Source organism: Pithys albifrons, chromosome 2, assembly GCF_047495875.1.
Source record: "Pithys albifrons albifrons isolate INPA30051 chromosome 2, PitAlb_v1, whole genome shotgun sequence".
Lineage (NCBI taxonomy): Eukaryota > Metazoa > Chordata > Aves > Passeriformes > Thamnophilidae > Pithys > Pithys albifrons.
The window spans coordinates 64,918,571-64,939,558 of NC_092459.1; the positions used below are offsets into that span (position 1 = coordinate 64,918,571).

General features: G+C 44.3%; 1 protein-coding gene across 2 annotated transcripts in view; it reads right to left on the reverse strand.

Annotated features, from left to right (window-relative positions):
- AKAP12 (A-kinase anchoring protein 12) overlaps nt 1-18,763 on the reverse strand; it is a 31,538-nt gene extending 12,775 nt beyond the window's left edge. Inside the window, exons 1-2 of one of the 2 annotated variants that reach the window (XM_071549321.1) lie at nt 18,478-18,763; nt 9,013-9,199 (exon numbers count right to left, since the gene is read on the reverse strand). In XM_071549321.1, the coding sequence (XP_071405422.1) occupies nt 9,013-9,199; nt 18,478-18,597 (307 nt within the window). In that variant the 5' untranslated portion in view covers nt 18,598-18,763. Of the gene's footprint in view, nt 1-4,260; nt 4,405-9,012; nt 9,200-18,477 lie in introns of those variants that run through there. The other variant, XM_071549322.1, reaches the window with a different exon arrangement.
- Nucleotides 18,764-20,988: the final 2,225 nt, after the last annotated feature.

Genomic DNA, 20,988 nt, shown 5'->3' on the forward strand with positions numbered 1-20,988 from the left:
TCTTGAGCAGGCTGTACTTCATTGGCTACGTGATAGTCAGGGAATTGAATGCAATAAAAATATATCCAGAGGCAGTGATAAAAATCAAGGTGGAATCATAAAATCGATACACTTTGCTATTTAAATAAACTGTGGCTAAGAACCAACACTGAAATTCTATTTTAACTGCTTACATGCCAGTTAACCTTTCAAACATTTGTAATTGAATCAAGGTGCTACTTCTGTTTTAATAATTGCAAGCATTCTGTCTTATTCTAAAACAAATATTTGAAACTGACAGTCTTGGGGACGAACCAAAAGGTACTTAATTTCACAATTTCATAGGTACTCAGCCCATGGTAAGAATTTATGTCAGTTTTATCAGAGGAATGCTGATCAGATGTTGGAAAATTAGTATTTTCAGAATGACTGAATTCCTGTCTCAAACCACTAAAAATGAAATAAACACTTTTCTGTTAGTTGGCAATGCAGCCTAACCACTCCCACCAGCTCATCTCTCTCCAGAAGTGAAAATGTGTTTCTCCCCTGGTAGTTGCTCAAGAGTGAAAAAAAAAGCACTCAGACTGCAAGAGTTAAACCCACAGCACTTCATGTGCTCGCAGTCAACCATGTCAACATCTGGAGTTGGTTGACTTTTCCCCCTAAGGATTTGCAGCACAGTGCTGGATTTTTTCCATGAATTCCCTACATTCTCAATCTCTCAGATGGATGTGACACACACCCAGCGCCCACCTCATGAACTCCACTGGCCACTGAAAGGCTCCAGAAGACTTTGAGCCATTTTCATTTAATCAGTGTTTAAGTATTTAGGGCGAAACTGTCCTTTTGGTCACACACACAAGACTCTCACAGTAGACTTGCATGAGCAAAAGCAAATGCTGAAGCCATAAGGCTGAAGGGATATTTTACTCTGAAGGGGTATGTTACTCTGTTCTATCTACATTTGCTATGAATACAACTTGTAAAAAAACAACCAAACAAACAAAAAAACTCACTTACTGCTCTAAAACTCGCTTGGCACAAAGACAATTAAAAAACAAGTTTGAACCAAGGGTCCATAATACACCAAACTTGTATTTGTCAAATGCAGTTTTCTGTTAACCGCACAATTCTCCTAATTACTATTAAAAACATTAAAGGACAAAATCAAGATACAGACAAGTAATTAAAAACCAAAACACAGTCTGAAATTACAGTGTCTGAAAAAACTGCCCTGAACAGATTTATTTAGAATAAAGTAGGTATGTAGAATTACTGGTGAAATTGGTTTTTTTGTTATTGTTTTGTTTTAAATGCTAAAGTATTCAATCTGTGCTTTTAGGTTTTCTTTGCAGAGTGTAAGAATTGGGCATAAAATCACAAATTCTAATTCTTCTAAACACAAGTTTCAGAGGGTTGGTTTCATAAATCAAACAAACACACCACTCACTTTGCAGTAACAAAATCACACAGAAATATGCCCAGATGTTACTCTTCTAATATATTTTTTTTAAAGTACCAGGTTTAAGGTCCGTGACATTGCTGTTTCTTAACAATATCTTTCACAAATTCTTCCTTCCTTTGCCTACTATACACCATATTTGGTTCCACTTTAATGTACTAATAGCTCTTTCGTGGGAAGCACATACTACTTCCTTCTCCATTCTATTCAGTCAATTATTTCTAAGGACTGACTTGCCACGTTAATTGCAGGGAGGGAGTTCTTTCAGAATAACTAAATAATGAGGGAGGATTAACAGCGATTTTTCTGTACTAAATCTCACAGTGCATACATGCAATTCATGAGCTTTCCAACCAGCTTTTGAAACAAGTACCAGTAAGTTCAGTCTTCAGTCTCTGGTACTTGGGTGGCAACTGAAGAGTTAAGTTTTAAAATCTCAAACACTTTTGTGTCATTTTTTTAAAAATGGGAAAAAAGAGGAAAGTTACAAAATAGCTACAATTTTTCATGGCTTAGACCTCGTTTAAAAAGCAACGTCCCCCGAAAAGATCATCATACATAACCTCACAGAACTGCAGCTTAAAAAAAAGCACAATCATTTCCGCTGTGATGCTATAACATTCCTCACAAATCTTTATTTTTAGAAGGTTTTGCTTTAGCTGTACTTGTCTGCTCCAATTCAGAGCTTCAAATTCCAAATTTGAGACCAGTTTCTCACATTCCAGCAAGGAAAGTTATGTATTTAATTTATTCAGGATTTTAAGACATTCCTTTTTTCCTTTTGATGTTTTAAGAAACATCACTGAAAATCAGAAAACAGTAAAGTTCTTCTAAGATGGTTCTGTTTGTTTATATTTAAACCAGAAGGGTCATCAGCTATGGCTTGGATATACAGTTACTGCAACTTAAAATTCTTCATTAAATGAACTCACAACAATATACTGCTCTCAGACCAGCCCAGCTGTTCTGTTTGGAAACCAAACCAGCATGCTACAAATATTTATGAAATTTCATGGTTAGACACACTGTCCAGATCTCACGTTCAGTGGCTTGGTTCTGCTTCTTAAAATAAAATGCATTCACCAAGCATAAGATAGATGCAACACAAGCACTTGGGTATTTGAGAGGAAAAAAACTAAGTATCTGCTCTGCTAACCACAAGGACAGAGTAAGCAATATAGGTCGGTAAACACTGGGATATTTTTGAGGACTCCTAATGAATAATGAAAATGCACAATGAAAACCAGATTGAACTTTATCAAAAGGACCACATAAAGACTAATGTAAACACCACAAACTCACCACAACGGAGATAGAGCCGCATCTGCAGGCACGAGACAGAGGACAGCCTAAGACACACTCCTGCATACCAACAAGCAGAGGTACTCTGCGTCCCTTCCAAGAAAAGGTAACTCACACTACGAGCTAGACGCAGTTCTTGTAAACATACTACAGAAGCAGCTGTACTGAAGTGAAAATCCGAAATTTCTTCCACAAGAATTATTAAATAAGGAAAAACCTCAAACGATCAAACTGTGCAACCCTATAAAGAGATTGCTTTTGAAAAACAGTTTAACCTTTAATTACTAACAATAAAAGGAAATAAAAAAAATAGAGAACCCTTGAGGAAAGAGACTCAGCATGTGATAAGCTCATTAAACATCGCGTTTAATGAAAACCCTGTTGTAAACAGCAGTAGGATATCTCCTCTGCTACTAACTGATTCCAATCACGTACTGTCCTCCCCAGGGCCCGCTCCAAATGGAGCCGCACTTCTACGGGCTTTGTTGTCAACATGTATTGTAAAGTTAAAGTATTTTGCATGAATAAACTCCCCCTATTGTTGAATTCATTCACTTGCTCTAGCAAACAAAATACAAGAAAGTAAGTAATTATTTAATTAATACAACGGCTTAAAGACTTCCTAGATGGTTAAAAGACATTAATCATCAATCTAAGAGAAATTCTGATGCAAATTAGTTATCTTAAGGGAAAAAAGCAGAGTTTGTGTATTGAAATTTTCATAATGCCTGTGAAAGACACAGGCTGCTGCAAACTCAGCAGTGCACGGATGCTGTTTTTTCCTTTCAGTTCTTTGCTACTCCAAAACTTCTTATCATTTCAGAAAGCACAATTAGTTTATGGTATTAGCTCTCAGACTTCAGTGGCTTCTGTGCTATTTCCTTAGCATGTGCAGAGTTCAATGCACACAGCATCGAGTTTTTGGTATCACAGGCTGGGATTCTGCTCCCCTCATGTACACACACATCCAGCCATGGTGCTACTCTGGATTTCGCTTTGCTAAGGTAAAACAGCTATACAGTACAGCTTCATTTCTCTCACACAAATATTTTTACGCCATATAAACGATGCTAACTTCTATATTTCCTCCAGTTTCACGAAATTCACCTCATAAGGTATTTTATTGCCTTGTTGCTTGATTAACGTAAAACAGCCATCACCAGTGCAGTCACTCACTGCCTTTTCTTTCTGTTCTTCACTTTCAGTCATCAGGTCATAACCAGGTCTTGCAGAGAAACACCCAGTTAGCACCGCCACATTTCATAAAGCCACACATCGCAGATACTAACCACATCGAAGGTCCCAGAGTTTTAGCAACCTTCGCCTGGAAACGACTGATATAAAAATACCTAAGGCAGCCCTTTTAACTCCTAACACCCTGCCAGGAAATCCCGAGTCAGTAAACCCGGGGGATTCGGGGCCCCGGGGATGCCGCGCCCGCACAGCCAGGGCGCTACTCAACCGAGAGGGGCTAAAACCGCGTGTGCCGCCTCCTCGGCTGTGCCACACCGCCTTACCCGCCATGGTCACTGTCCCCAGCATGGCTCAAGCGACACTGCCCACCGCAAGCGCCCCTCTCCCGCTCCAAGGATCCTCCCAAGGGCGCGGGGCAGCGCCGACCGCCGGGGGCGAAGGGGAGGGAGCCGGGCGGCAGCCGCACTCCCACCGCCCCGACAACTGGCTGGGTGCAGAGAGGTAGAGAGAGTGGCTGAATGAATGAGGGCTGGCTGCCTCTCGCACCCCGCGGCCGCTCCCCCGTCCCGGACATCCCGGGCCCCGCCCCGGACCGCCCCCGCCAGCCCGGCTGGGGCGGGCACTGCCGGCCCTGCTGCGTGGCTCGGCTTGGCTCGGCTCGGCTCGGCTCTGCCCACCGCTGGCCAGCATAGAATCGATTGAGTTGGAAAAGACCTCCGAGATCATCAACTCCAACCCTTGGTCCAACTCCAGTCCGTTTACTAGATCATGGCACTCAGTGCCACGTCCAATCTCAGTTTAAAAACCTTCAGGGATGGTGAATCCACCACCTCTCTGGGCAGCCCATTCCAATGCCTGATTACTCTGTAAAGAATTTCCTTCTGATATCCAACTTAAATTTCCCCTGGCAGAGCTTAAGCCGGTGCCCCGTTGTCCTATTGCTGAGTGCCTGGGACTGCCTCTAAGTGTCCCTCTTAGAACTGCCACTTCAACCTTTACAGTACTCTGCCCCGAAGGGAAAAGAGGCTCCGATTGTCGCTTTCCACACAGCTTCGCTGCCCGCTGCTGTGATGCCTTCCCGGTGCAGCTTCCCGCAAAGCATCCACACCAAACCTCAACAGACGCTGCCTAGAAGCCACAAGTATTCTACCCCCCGTAAATAAACGCTTCTCTTTCTCCCCACTGACATATTTGCTCCTTTGCCTATTAACTATTACTTAGAGGTCAGTTTGGTCTTTTTTGTTTTGTTTTCATGGGGTTTTTTTAATTGGACTTGTCTAAAATTCTGCTGTCAAGAGTTTCAGAGATGTGTTACACTGGATACTTGTAGTATAGTAAATGTATAACAGTAATAGCTCCTACTGATAGTAAAAAAGGGTGCAGTATAGTAAAATAAAATTTAAAGGACCAGTGTCTAATATAGGTGACCTATTATAGCAACAGTATTTCTATGAATTATGTTGAATATCTCTACAGTTCTGATGATACATGGATACCTGGGACTTCATCTCTGGCTCTGACTGCCAGAACCAACTTCCCAGTTAATTTACCAGACTTCCTGATTAACTTAATCTGATAATGGCAACTTTAACAAGTCTGGGTCATCTCTCAAATGGGTCTTCCGAATGAGAGTCAAATAATGCCAACAAGAACAAATCAACCAACCACCCCCAAAAGCCTTCAATCAAACACTCCGTTACTGCAGGCAAATACCTGTGTTGTCTCATGTGCCATGCACGATGCTTTACTTTTGATTTTATAGGTAAAATAAAGAACGAAGGGAGAACATGAAATGTAGCACTCAAATGGTGTATTTCTCTGCAAGGAGACATTCCTCTGCATAGAGCGTCTAAGAAACACCTCTTCTCCACTTCTATTCATCTGCCTAAACAGAGGTGGACCAGACTCTGTAAGGTCCAGAGGGGAGGACACAAACAGCTATGAACATCTGAATGTAGCCTTCATTCTGAAGAACTATCTTTTCAATGCTTGACTGGGTAGGTTTTATTTGTCTCTATAAAAGATGTTATCTTCAGCTATTGTTACCAGAAAATACATGCTGTGTCACCTTCATAAAGGGTTTTTTTACTTTGAGAGCAAACACATAGAACTGTTTTCCCTCTCCATAAATTATGCTACCATGTAGACTTGGTTCCATTGACTACAGTGACATAAATCCTGGTGAAAATAGGAACATCACACACCACACGAGATGATTCTCAAAGAAAACAAAGACATTTCAGACAATCTACTGACATACACATTCCTACTGCTATCCCTGTTCACAACACATCATGCTATGCAACTGGTCACATCCAACTACCTGCACTCACAGGGCGCTTCTTAACTCTTCTTCATTACGTATCTTAGGAACGTGATTTCTGTATAACGGAAACTACAACCCAGAATTATTCAAAAATTATTATAATCTTTGACTATTAACTTGAAATTCAGGTCCTGCTAAAGGTCTTTTCTGTTTCCTGATTCAGAAGCTGAATACCAACATAAAATCTTCTGATACTACTTCAAATCATCAGGTATTTTCTCTTCCTTTATGCCTCTGTTTAGTGAGTACTCCATCACTGTTGACTTGGGAGTAAAACTTTAAAGAGGAGAGTTTCATGTATTAAAGATAAAACATGTTGCATCCCATTTTTAGTGTCAAAAACCCCTACCAACATGATTTGGTATTGGGTTTGCATTCCCAGGTTTCAGTAGCTGCGTGGCTACAGGGGTGGCTTCTGGGAGAAGCTGCCAGAAGCTTCCTCCCTGACCAGTAGAGCCAATGCGAGCTGGCTCCAGGACAGATGTGCCACTGGCCAAGGCTGAGCCAATCAGGAATGATAGCAACGCCTTTGGGGATAACTATATAAGGAGAAAAAAGTTGTTGCACAAATCAAAGTTGCAGCAGAGAAGGGCGGAGTGAGAACATGAGAACAGCTCTGCAGACACCCAGATCAGTGGAGAAGGAGGGGAAGGAGGTGGTCCAGGGACCAGAGCTGAGGTTCCCCTGCAGCTTGTGATGCAGACCATGGTGAAGCAGCTGTCCCCCTGCAGCCCATGGAGGACCATCAGGGTGCAGAGATCCACCAGTAGCCCATGGCGGAGACCCTGCTGGAGCAGCTGGATGTCTGAAAGAGGCTGTGATCCCGTGGGAGGCCCACGCTGGAGCAGGATCCTGGCAAGGACCTGCTGACCCATGGAGAGAGGAGCCTATGCTGGAGCAGGTTTTCCTGGTAGGACTTGTGGCTCTGTCGGGGACCCACACTGGAGCAGCCTGTGCCTGAAGGATTTCACCCTATGAAAAGGCGACCCATGTTGCAGCATTTTGTGAAGAACTGTTGCCCATGGGATGGACTCAGATTGGAAAAGTACATGAAGGACTGTGTCCTGTGGGAAGGACCCCACAGGGAGCAGGGGAAGGACTCCTCTTTGAGCAGCAGCAGGAACAACCTGTAGATGAACTGACCATAACACCCATTCCCGACTTCCTTTGTCACTGGGGGAGGAGGAGGTAGAACCTGGGAAAGGGAAGGGGGGGGGGGGGGGTGGTTTTAAGATTTATTTTACTTCTCATTCTCCTGCTTTGATTCTCTTGGTAATAAAGTTAATTAGCGTGCCCATTTCAAGTCTGTTTTGCCCATGATGCTGAGCAGTGGGTGATCTCTCTTGGACCTTATCTCAACTCATGAAACCTTCATTATACTTTCTCTCCTCTGTCCACTTGCAGAGGGAAGTGCGAGTGACTTGGTGGGTACGTGGAGTCCAGCCAAGGTCAACACACTACAGTATTTTTGGTGCCAAAACTTTGGAACATGAGGATTTTCAGATAAGAACAGTAACTGGGAGAGGTAATGAGCAGAGCAAGCACTGAACAATACTAGAGAATGAAATGATCAAGAGGAATTTTTATTGTAAATGTGGTAAAGGGCCAAGGGGTGGATTTTGTGTAAATTGTCCACTTTCATTTGGTGTTGTGCGGATGTTATTTTGATTTTTGTGGGGACAATTTTTGTTTATGTTTTGGTTGGTTGTTGATAGAAGTGAAGGTGGTGTGATCAATGTGGATTTTAATGGTAATTTTTCAGTATGTGATTCACAGAGGCGAGGGGTGGAAAAATAATATTCTATTGGGATAACAGTGTTACAGCAATTAATCTGAAGACATGACAAAGAATTGCCTTTAGGATTCAGACTGTAAAGTACTCAAAGGGTTACACACATGCCTTAAGCTCTACAGGCTGACACTGAAGATTGTGCCTCATACTACCCTGCTGCCATCCCTTGCCTGCTCTCCAACACCTACATTAGTTGCCTCCTCTGACTGAAAACTATCTTTCCCTCTTGCCATGCTGCCAAAAAGTCAGCTAGCAGCAGGATTGCTGAAGCAGATCTCACTGCACGCCTGTGAACAGGAACAGAAGGAAGGAAGAAGTTGAAGAGAGCCCAAAAGGTGGGCTGTCAGGTCACACAGGAGAAAGAGCAGCAAGTTTCTGACTGCAGGAAGGCAAGGAGAGATTTCCAAGAAAGAACAGACAGGGATGTCTATGATGAGAAAGCTTTTGTGGTCAAAATGCAAATCCAATTAAAAGCACTAGGAAAAGGAACTTTAATCAAGGCAAAGCCTGCCCCATCCTATGAGTTCAAAATTGTTTATCATTAGTATCACTAATGAATTAACATAAAAGTATTTCTGCTTTATGAAGGAAGGGACAAGCTTATGCAGCAGGAACTCCTCATACAAGAAGTGGAAACTGAGCTGCTTCTACAGGTGAATGGCTGGAGATTGGCAGCAGGCAAGCAGAGGCACTGAGAGCCAAGAACCATCCCCTAAGGGAGAACAGGTGGACATCCCCAGCACTGACACTGACAGCTTGAGTCCACAAGCCATTTATCATCTGAATTCTCCTACAAAGAAAACATCTCCCACTAAACAACATCCTAGAAGAAGGATCTGAGCAACAATGGACCACCTGTTCAGCAGGAAACAGTTAACTGAGCCCCATTTCTACCTCGCGCTCCATTTAGCATGCAGGCCTCTGTGATATATCCACTGAACACAGGTTTTTACTTACCATTTGTTCCAGTGGGCTCTGCTTGTTCTCTGGGTCGTTCTTGGAGGGGTGAAGCCACCTCTGGCTGCTGCCTATCCAGTTCCTTAGATGCTGTAACAGCTTCCAGCTGCTGTGGCTCCTGTGGTGAGCCATCATGCTTCAAATTGTCTTCACTAACATCAGGTAATGGTAAAGTTGCATTTAAAACCTTCGTGGTTAAGTATCGATGGAAGGATGATAAGGAAGAAGAAAGCAAAAGAACAAAAAAGAAAACGTCAGAATTAGGCCCATTTTGCCCCTCTTTTGCCCCCCCTCCAATACTGTTCCTTCGTTCTCATTTTGAATATATACATGCAAGCATTTTAACTTTATTAAATCAAAGTACTACTGTGAGAAAAAAAACCCCAGGATAATCTGGGCCTATTTATCTTTCTGTTCTCCCACATGAAATATGTGGAAGAAGTTAAGTCTTACAGAAAATGGCCTATAACCTTGTATAGAAATTGGTTTCTTGCATGAAGGAAAACTCCAGTATAAGGTCAATCTAGATGATGGAAAGAAATTATTCATTCAGAATGCCTGATGCAATTACTCTGATATATGAATGAGTTCTGTCTACAATACAGCCTTTGGTATTGCTCCCCTACTGATGTGCTTATTATCAACAATACAACTACAACGATTCAGATACAACTATTCAGGACAGAAAGAATACATATATATATTTCCCATGAGGAAAGGCAGTGACACCAAGTTAAAACTAGAATTTTTGGACCTCAGTTATTAGGCAGAAATTATTCTTAGAGGAGGAAAGAGCTTTATAATTCTGCACTATAGCATTTGAAATATTTTTTCTAGACTTGCTAGTATGTGCAAAACCAAAAAATCTCTTTTTCAGCTTCCACATTTGAATGATTTTCAGAATTTGTACTGGCTTTCCATAAAATAAGAAATATACTTTCAGAAGCACATTTTTATTTAAAAAGTGTAAAATGTGTTGTGGCCATTAAAAGATATTTAATTACCCTTTAATTATTTGTTTAATTTGCTCTCCAACCAATTCTATTACCTTCCAACAGAAGCCATTTTAACTAATTAACCACTATTCCTGAAGCGAAGGTTTAAACTTCCTCTGGTAGAATAGCAAACCTTAATTACATGTCATTGTCTCATTACTCGGCTGTACTCCCAAAATACTGCCATTGAAACCCTGTTAATTAAATGAAGGTTCCACAGATAGACCCCATCTTTCAGCGTAATGGAACATCCAAACGCCTTAAGCACCAAACTGGGATCAGAAAGATGGCACATTCCTGATGAGTCTCTTCTATATCCCACTAAATAAAGCTGCTGAATGGCAAAATCCATTTATTTATTTTTATTAGCAATTACCCTGTTGCAACAGGATTTCAAATCAACAGACAAGGTGCCAGGCAAAGGGCTTTCCTCTTAATCATCTGACTCTTTTCACATGCTGGGTGAGATCTGGGAGAAGCACCATACAGGCAATGAAGTGTGTACATTTAAATTCCCGATTTTCAGTTCAGAAGCCCTTAATTAAGCCAAATTGTTTCCACCCGGCGTTGTTGCGCTCCTCAAAGCTGCCTTTCACGGCCACATAATCCACCTCACGAAAAAGGATCCCATTCTGCTCCACTGCCAATACCACAGATGGAATAATTTGGCTTCAGAGTTTTCACATGCTGAGACCAGATATTAAATAGAAGAAATACAGAATGGCTGAACACTCAGATTACATTCCCACTTCTCACATCATCCTTCTCATAAATCTAAAACGCAGGAACTCAGGGGGGATAAAGACGCCACACCACTGAACAAAGGCACATAAACCCTGGGAAGCTCCTCTGCTGTTGCACACAGCATTAACCGAATGGCACTAACTGAATAAAGGGGAGGGAGAAAAATCTCATACAGAAAATAGCAGCCTAATTCTTAAAGGGCTTTGAGATTCTTCAGTACAAATTTACTAGGAGACCATTATAATTTTTTTTAATAAGAAGTTTTACTGATTCATTCTTGAAAGACAACAGCTAGTCCTGCAAACACAGGAACAACCTTAACTTGACTGGCTCTCAGGGCATTTGGCTATCTGAAGGAAAAGCCGTGGATGGCTACTTCAAGATGACACCCTCAGAATTAGCACCAACAATTCTTTGAAGTCACAAGAAACTCAACAGCACTGAATATCTTAGCACTCTTATTGTTATTCGAAGATTTCTTTGCCTTTCTTTCCAAACCTGCCCCAGGCAGCACACCATTTTAAAGCTGGAGTCCTAGACATACATGTACAGACACATGAAATCTACCATTTGCCTAAGTGCCTAATAAGCACCTGTGGACTCTGCAAGGAACCAGCGTACAAAGGTATTTGGTACTCCAATGCAGTAACAAGTTGTCTCCTTTTTAAATTGAGGCCAGACTTATGATAAAATGTCAACCATGGTAAGACTTAATATTCCCCTCAGCTCTGAATTTATTCTACAGTCACAATGTATTCAGGAAAACAGGGACTCTATACAATCACAAAGATTTGGGATTAAAATTCAGAAGTCACTGGATCTAACAGATAACCCTTTGGATCTGTTAAATGCTGCAAAACCCTCCAGTACGAGAAACGGAATTAAATATAAAATATTATTAAATGTAAGACTATAAGTAGTTTTTACAACCAGCTAGTATAATTATAAATCCTGTTCATTCTGTACATAAACTCCATTTTAAATGCAGGAACTCATCAGTCACAATTGAGTAAAAATATAAATACATGTAAAACATCAGTATTTTCAAATCTGACCAGACCTGCAGTATAACCCCACCCTGCCAAGGCCTTTTGGTCCCAGTCTCTTGGAAAAGACTTTGATGTGATTCTTGGCCATAGGAAGACAAATTTAAATTTTCCAATCAAGTGTTCTGCTTTAAATAACAGAATAATCAAAACTAATAAAACAATAGTATTTTTCCAAATTAAAATGGATGCAAAAGAGAAGAAATCTTTGGGGAGGTTGTAATGGGAAAAGAGACTAATGACAACAGCGTCATTAGTTAAAAAAAAAAGCAAAGAAAGTTTTGAGTTCTAAAAAAAGTTGCTCAGGCTCTTTATGAGGGTCATTGCAGTCTGTCCCACTGCATTAGTCCTCAAAAGAAACTAATTTCAATTTTCATTCACATTAACTGCTTCATTTCTCTGAAGGGATCTAAACTGCAGTTTAGTCCAATTATGTCTGATTTGGTGAGCAGTGTTTTTAATTCCATTGAGAATAGTCATACAGCTTAGACAAAAATACAACATCCAAGTTCAGAGATGGGTGAAAACTTTGAAGACAAAATTAACAGTTATTCATCTCTGTATATTTATCTACAAGTAATGAGACAATACATTTGGCAGGTTTATCAACATTTATCAGGTTTTAGCAGCACATATTCATCACACTTCTTTGATTATTAATTTATTAATGTGTTGTCTCAAAAACATAGGAGAACCCAAAGAGAACCAGTTATCCAGTTCACTGATCCTTCAGCTTCTTCATTCCCCAAACAAAGGACCATTAGCAAAGCAACACTCCTGTTTGTCACACCACTACTGTACATCATGCATGTATTTTTTAAATATTTGTCTCATATCCACCACAAAGGCACAAGCAAAGGACAAGCACACAACTAATGAGAATAAAATGCACAGAGCTTATTGCCCACGTCACTGGAACCACCAGCAGCTTCTGCTCCATCTTGCATACCACAGTACTTCCAATTGTTGGACCACATGAAACACATACAGAATTTAAAAGGGATGAAGAAAATTAACATAAAGAATTACATGAGGTGTGGACAAACAGCAGGTCTCTGATCTCTCACTGTACATTAGTCCATGCTTCCTTCAGGCACTACTCTGGAAGGGTTCACAGCACCCAGCCTCTTCTCCCACCAGCAATCACCACCATTCCCAACATTCCTTGTACCAGACCCAAATCATTCCAGGGATTCCTCAAACCAGGCCCAAACAGCACCAGAGTTAATTTTGCCTCATTCTGTTAATCCTGCTACACTGATTCTACGTTAGATTACTAAAATAGCCAGATCCAGCTGTCTGAACAACTGAGCAAACTAACATAACAGTCTCTAACACTTTTCCTGAAGTTTTATTTTGAAACTCTGGGAAAGACTGCTGGCCTGCTCAGGGGGTCTGCTCTTAAAACATGCTGCTTCATTAAAAAGATCTTCAAACACCAACATTTGGTAAAAAATGAATTTAGATCATTCCAACTCTGTTCACAGCAGTTTGTCTTGTTTTGCATTAGCTAAGACATTCGAGGTTTGTGGGACATTGCAAACCCCAGGTGCAGAAAGCACAAGGCCCCTACTCTGTGCGGAACACAAGAGCACACTTAATTTCAGTACCTTATTTCTGGATAACATCTTGTGCCAAGCCAAGAACCTTCTCCTCCTGTGCTATCACCTCAGATCTAACCCTCTTCTCTCCTAACTCTCAGCCTGACTTGGCTATGACACCTCCTGACGGATGACTAACCCTTGAAATTCACATGGCTAAAACAAAACAGTTTTTACACCCCGATAATCTCTGTGATCTCTTTGTGCTACCTGTGAAAGAAGCACTACCCCCAGTCTGTCATTCTGGTCCCACCTGAAGCTTGATCCAACCCGATCACCCTCCCTGGTCTCATACCTGTCAGCTCGTTCAGACACCACCTTAACTGAAGCATTCACACAGGTACAACTCACCCAAGCTCTATGGATCAGTCAGAAAAAGGACTGAGCACAAAATACCTTCCCCTCCTCTCAGCAACTCCCAGGCTTGCTTTTCCAACCTGGAGGACTTTCAAAGACCCGACACTCCTCTTTGCATCTCTTTAGCCTCTACCACATCAAACGCAAGCTAATTGCCTCAGCTTTCAAAGTTCCCTGACACTCCCTCTACCACCTCCCTCTTATCTCCTATATGATTAGGGGTTTATTTCACGCTTTTGATGCCTCTGTGACACCAATTTCCATTGTGCATTTTTTCAATTACACGTTTTTATGCTTTCTCCCAGCGATCCCAGAGGCGTGGTCAGCCCTCCAGACCTCACTACTGAACTATACCAGTCCCTGCCTCCCCAACTGGATAAAACACCTAAACGGAATCAGTTCCCATTGAACCAGGAAAACCCTACAGCCTCAGACCAAACGCCTCAAACTGGGGCTCTTAGAGACACAGTCTAGGGACTTTCCTTGAATAAGCTTAGTTTTACCATTGCTAATGTAGTATTTTCAGGCTGACTCAGCTCCCTCACCAGAACGCAGTTGTTTAAACAGCAGATGTAAGTCTGTCTCAGCTGTTATTTGTCAGGCACTCGGACAATAAGACACTCTGACGTCTCAGATGGTAACCTCTTTAGAAGAGACAGTTCCAAATATTTACTGTCTAGCACACACTTGCTCTCATTACAACACAGGTAGCATAATCCAGTTACTACTCAGAAATGGGAACTATCCCGAAAACAGTTTGAACGACTCGCTGCTCAAGTGGAGGCCCTTGCATGCAAGCAAGGCAGGAATCCACCACATGACAGTTTAAAGCCACCAATCCCCATAAAAGATTATCTCTGACAAACCTCAGTCTTGGTGCAAGATTACCACACCAGTGTTTTTGCAAATAGAAAAACAGAAGCTTCCCTACACTGTTTCAGGTAGCTGTTTCAACACAGCTTGGCTCACTCAGCAGGGCCACAAAAAAACCCCTGCATTAAAGCTGGTACCTTGAACTTCTAAATAAAATAAAAGCACTGTGCGTGTGATTGTAATTGCATTAGCTGCAATGCTGGTAGGATGATGCAGCTCTCATTGCATCACCCATGTGGCCTGAAGTCGCTTTCCACCCCATGGGAGGGCACCATGCTGGCATTTTCCTCCAGCTCTCTGATGCTCAGCATCAGAATGGGAAGTCTGTGAGAGGCTCATCACTGCTATCAACAGAGAGGGAGCTCACAAGATGCCGATGGCCAAACCAATGCAGCCATGTGCTGCCACCAACAGAGGCATCACCCAGCTTCCTGTCCAATCCCATCACAAGGTCCTGCTTGCTCCCCTATACCTGCAGCTTCTGCTGTCTGAGTCCCAGAAGCCAAGATATCTTGCTAAATCAGCACAGAATGACCTTGCCAAAGAATCAAAACTGCTTTCCAGGGGGTTAGCTCCTTGAACAAGCTTGCATAGTGCCAGAAGCAACACAGGGAAACTGCAGGTGCCTTGGGGAGGAAGTAGGAGCACAGGAACCACCCAACAGGGCATCTAAAAGCTTTTGTCAGTTCAGGACACCCAAGGCTTGCCTGGTCTCCTCCAAGACCAGAAAGATCTCAGTCCTATTTCTAGCACCCTTGAGATCTGCTAAATCCACCTCAGGCCAAGCTTCAGGCCTCTGTGCTGCTCAGGGCGTCAGCCTGGGAGGTTGCACAAAGCAGACAGGGTCTACCAGCTGACAGCCACCAAAAGGGAAAGTTGTTTCATTGCCCCTCCTGCTCAGCTGCCTTGTCCTGGCCCTTGGTCTCACCTCTGCATCGCAGGAGTCACAAGAACTCACAAGTAGATCAGGAAAATGGTCCAGCAAGAATAAATTCCACTGTTTCCAGAAGGGTTAGTGAGTTTAAACTGATTACAGAAAGGTAAGATTAGGACATGACACAGGACCAAGTGAGACTGCAAGATGTGGGGCAAGAGGAAAGAGGAAGAGTGGAGGAAGAAAAGGAAAGGGGAAAGAGCACTGCTGCTCAAACAGCAAGGAGGTAACTGCATCAGAAAGATGAGCTTTCTGTGGAACCACACCATGGTCCCTTGGTTTCAACAGGACTTCGAGTGTCAATTCATAAATCAGATTAATTCAGTTCAGACAGTTGAATGGATTAGTGCCTCCAGGATCCCTCACATTTCCCTGCAGAGGGGGCTTCTCACAGTGGGGTGGCTACCTAAGATACGGAGCAGCTACTCCACTGCCAGAGTTTGTCTTATCTGCTCCAGTAAAGAAATTCACCCATTTCAAGTCTCAATATTGTAGTGGGTTGGAAACCCTGGTGCTGCTTTAAGTGTAATTCACCAGGAACTTTTGAAAGGATGGGGGGAACAGCTGAGGTCCTAATCCCACGAGCCCACATTTAACCTGCAGTGCTTGCACACCAGCACCTAAAGCCCCCTTGATTATTTATTGATATTTATATCCCTTGCTCTGTAGACCAAGCACTTTCCAGGATCTCTCACATATCCTGGGCTGTAAAAGTGAAAAATACCAAAATATATAACCTCCCTTTCAGTAAGCAGGACACCTCAAAATGGGGTATCTGGCCAAGGTGCCACATGTGAATAACAAAACACCTTAAAGACTGTAATTTTGGTCCTTTCTAGAAGAAAAGGTGAAGAGGTTTTCATCTTGTAAAAAATACAACTATGTCAGGAAACTTGATTAAACATTTCAAGGAATTTCACATGACAAAAAAGCACAACTGCTCTGAGATTTTATGACCTGTATTATACTAGTTGCCAAGACAATTTATTTATTATTGACTTGCCAAGGCTCACTCAAGCTGAATTCCACTGAAGTCACTTTCCAAAGTTTTTCTTCTAAAAGAGGAGGTTGGAAAATTCAAGAAAGACCACCCTTCAAAACATCCCCATTGTATCTTCTGCAAACAAATTAGGTCTCTGACAGATTTCTCCAGGCGCATTGCAGGACCTGGTAATCTTCAAATTCAAAGGGCTGGAAGGAATAATGATGAAAAACTGCATCACAAATCTGCATGAAGTTACATTACTGTAGTAATGCAGACTAAATTAGATACAAAAAAAAGTATGACCAAACTTGATTAAAAATTGTTTTTCTTTTATGTAATGTAATGGAAGGCAGAGACAGCTGTTCTAGAAGAACAGCAGTAATAAAGTTCTTATACCAGTGAAACAATAATAGAACTTCCCCACTTCTAAACAGTTTTACTTAAATAACAAGATAAAAACCTATTAGAAAGGTTTTTCCTAAAGCTTAGAAGACGTAAAACACAACATTAGTAATAATCATAATCTGTACTTGAAAACAGCATTAACAGTATTCTCTTTTTCTGAGAGGGTCTTAGTTCCCATAACTGGATAAACATGGCTATGAATATTATGTCCCTTCTTCAAAGTCCCATTATCTTAATTTTTAAACAAGCACAATATCAAAATGTTTGCCCTATATAAAATCTAAATGTCAGCATCTAAATTCTAAAATTGCCCAACATAACTGCTAAATGTTTTGTTAACAGCAATCTCCAACGCTTATTTGGTTAAAAAGAAAATAAAATAAATCTTAGTTAAAGTTCATTCGCAATGTGGTTTTCAAATCTGTCAAAACACGCACAAGGAGGTCTAGTGGCAGCCAGGAACTATGGGAAATTCAACTTGAAAGTTAAATCTGAACCACAAGGTCAAAGAAACAAAGTCATAACCAGTTCTCAAGCTCTAGCACACCCACGCACCAGTCACAGAAACTTTGGAGTATCCCTGCTCTGAGCACCCAAACTCTGCAGAGCCGAATGAAGGGGATCTCGGTAGAAGGTGGTATTATTTCTCTTCTCACAAACTGACGCCCACCCCAAAGCAACGCTATGTAAACACGCAGATGCACATAACCTCCCTTTCAGTCCCAAAATCCCCTAAACGCGCCTATTCCAGAGGGATAAATGGGTTCATTCATAATCTATTTCTGAACACCAGACAAGTTACAGAAGAATTTCTTTCAATTCTTCAACGTCTTTATTTAAAATAACACATTCCTAGAGCTCCTTCGCCCTCCGCCGGCTGGGAGTTCAGGAGTCACTCCCCTTTCCCCCCCTATGCGGTATGACACCGGGGCACAACACAGCCATGGATACAGCCCATCCGCGGCACCACCGCCCCTTCCCCACGGCGGCGGCTCAGGTGAGCCCGAGCCCGGGGGATGCGGCTCGGCTCGGGTCAGGAAGGGGGGGACACATCGGAGCTGGCTCCCAGCCCAAGGCAGTGCCGAGACGCCGGGCCGGCCGCGCCCCGACGCACCTCCCACCTGCTCCCTGGGGAGGGGAGAGGATGGAACGGGAGGGAGCGGGGGGGAGGCTGCGGAGAGCCGCGGCGATCCGGCCGCAGGACCGCAGTCAGGAGGTTCCTTGGCGCAGCCCTCGCCGCGGTGGGTGCGGCTCCTCTCCCCCCGCCCGGCCGCACACAAAAGCGGCGGCGGCCCCGCGGCCCCCTCGCCCCCCGCCCCGCTGCTGCCGCCGGCGGGAGTTTTATGACTGCGGCGCCAGCCCCGCCGCAGTCCCGGCCCCGCCGCGCCCTGCTCCGCGCCCGGCCCGGGGGCGTCCGCGCCCGCAGCAGGTGCCCTCAGCCGCGGCGGGAAAGTTTCCCGGGGCCGGGGATGGGGCGCGAGCCGCCACCCCGCGTCCCCCCCGGCTCCACGCCGCTCCTCCTTACCTTGGCGGGTTCTGCCGCGTCTTCTGCCGGCAGCGGCTCCGGAGGGGTGCGCGGGGGCTCGGCGGCGGCCCCGGCCCCGTCCTGCGGGGCGGGCGGCTCGGCGGAGCTGCCGGCGCCCATGGCGGGGGCTGGCGGGGGCGGCGGCGCGGCCGGAGTGAGGGAGCCCGGCTCTCCGCAAACTCCTTCAGGGAGCTAAAGCACAGGAGTAGGGGGGTGGGGAAGAAAGGGGAAAAAAAAAGAAAAAAGGAAAGGGAGGGGGGGGAGGGAAAACCCGAGCGAGAGGCAGCGAGGAAAATCACCTCTTCCCCTGGTCCCCCCGCCCTCCTGCCTCTTGCTCCATCACATGAGCAGAACCCCGGACACGCCTTGCAGCATCAAACCAGGCTAATAAGGAGCGGCCACGGGGGGCAGCGCCTTCCCTGCCGCCGCCGCCGCCTCTCCCCGCCCCTCCCGGGCACCGCCGGGGCGGGGGCGCCGCCGGCCCCGGGCCCTTCGCGGCGGCTCCGTGGCGCTGACTCAGCGTTTCGACTCCCTCCCCTCACCGCCCGGGCCGAGCCTCGGGGGGCTCCGGCGGATGCGCTGCGCTCCCCCCCGGCCCCTGCCCCGCGGGGCTCCGGCCGCATCCTTCCCGGGGACTCGGCACCGCGGCCACCAGCGCGGAGCTCCCCGCGCTCAGCCATGCCGGGCCTGCCCCAGGGAAGGACGTCCAGGTTTCAGCTGATGCAGAAATGTAAGATCCCATGTCTTAGGCAACTTTGGAGGAAAAAAAAAATCAACCTGCCTTTTTGTTGTCACTCAGGACAGGTTCCCTTGTATTAATTCATGTCAGGTAACATGGCATAAGCACGCAAAGCCAAGAACAGGGTCGTTTCTCTCCTAGCCCAGAACAAACAAAGCATCTTTACCATGCCACAAAAGCAGAAGCAACACGTACATAGGCATGCTCCTACCCAGTACTTTCAAAAAGTATCAGCAGTGAAATAGCACATACATCAAAATAAACATCCACAATGTGCCAAATGGGTAGCAAATGGGTCCATTAACTATTCTTCACCATGAGTATAAAATCTTTTTTTCTAAGCATAGACATGTATCCATCCTCTATGGAGTTTGTGGTTAAAATCAGGAATGATCTGAAGAGTTTGAAGTACATACTGTAGAACCATGCACTATTTCTTTTAGAACATTAAACCAGTTCTCACCCACTAAAACACTGTTCTATTCAGAAAAAAACACATTCTTTTAAAAATCCATTCTGCAAATAGCCTGATCTTCACATGCTGGCCAGTTTTTTCCCTAAAAAAAAATCAAGACGTAGCCAGTCAAAAAGCCTCTGTAGCCTCTCCCCTTAGCTAATATGAGAACCTGCTGGAGTCATTGGTGTTCAGAACAAAACTAGTGTCATGGATCACACAGATGGAATCAACATCTTCCCATTTCTGCTTAGTCTCCCTCATTTTCGGATCAGAGAGGAGACATGGGGCTGAACTTTGTAATGTGTAACTGAGTTGCTGCAGTAGGTCTTCCCCATAGCCACCCAGTGCTTCTGGATCACCCATCGGCCAGCACCCACAACAGGGGCACGAGCAGCCCCTGAGCAGCCTTTCCTGGCTGTCATCTTTTGATGCCCATGTCTCTAGTGGAGGAAGAGCCAGCACCACCTCCATTCTCCACCAAATCTGCCTTTCTCTCTGCCTTCTGCTGCTCCTTTGCAGGTGCAGCTGAGAACTGAGCCCAGCCCAACTACTGCAGGGCTATTTTGTGTTCCCCTTCAGCCATGGACCCTGGGCACAGACACAGAGGTCTCCTGGGCTTTGGAGAGGGCAGAGAGCCAGCCATGGGGCTCAGGGGCACACTGAGAGGTTGGAAACAGTGTGTGCAATGGGAGGGAAGATCAAGGATTTGCCAGGGAGTTTCTCAAGAAGGGAAATTGACACAATTCAAGGTCTGTGCCACATCATTTCTCCTTTCACTCCTCAGTGACCACAAAATGCTTTCTTTGCAAGCAGCTAGAACACAGCCTCTTTCCTCCTATCTACATTTGCTCTTTAATCCTTTTACTTGCAACTGGCAGCACGGGCTCCATGCCCAGCAGTCTCAGAGCACAGTTGCAAGCACTGCAGCTGAGATGCCCCTCAACACCCATCCACTGGCCATTTTCTGAACACAAATTATTTCCTTTTGTCTGGAAGTCTTTGGCTACATCTATATGGTGAGATAAACTGTGAGGTGGACAGCTTTATGATGATAAGGTCAAGCAGCACAGGATGTGTTGTGTGTACACCCATAACTGCTCCTCACTCCAAACCATCACATCTCTGCAAACCTGTGGTGCAGTCATGAGCTGGTGTCCTGTTGCTGTATAATCCTTTGTATGGGCACAGCTTCTGTCTCCTTTCCTCTTGCATTTATTTATTTGCTATTTTTTTGTTTCTTGGAGTACATCTAGTATAGGAACTTTGAGATATCCTACATCTCTAGTCTTGTACAGAGGGTGGTTAGTTTCCCATT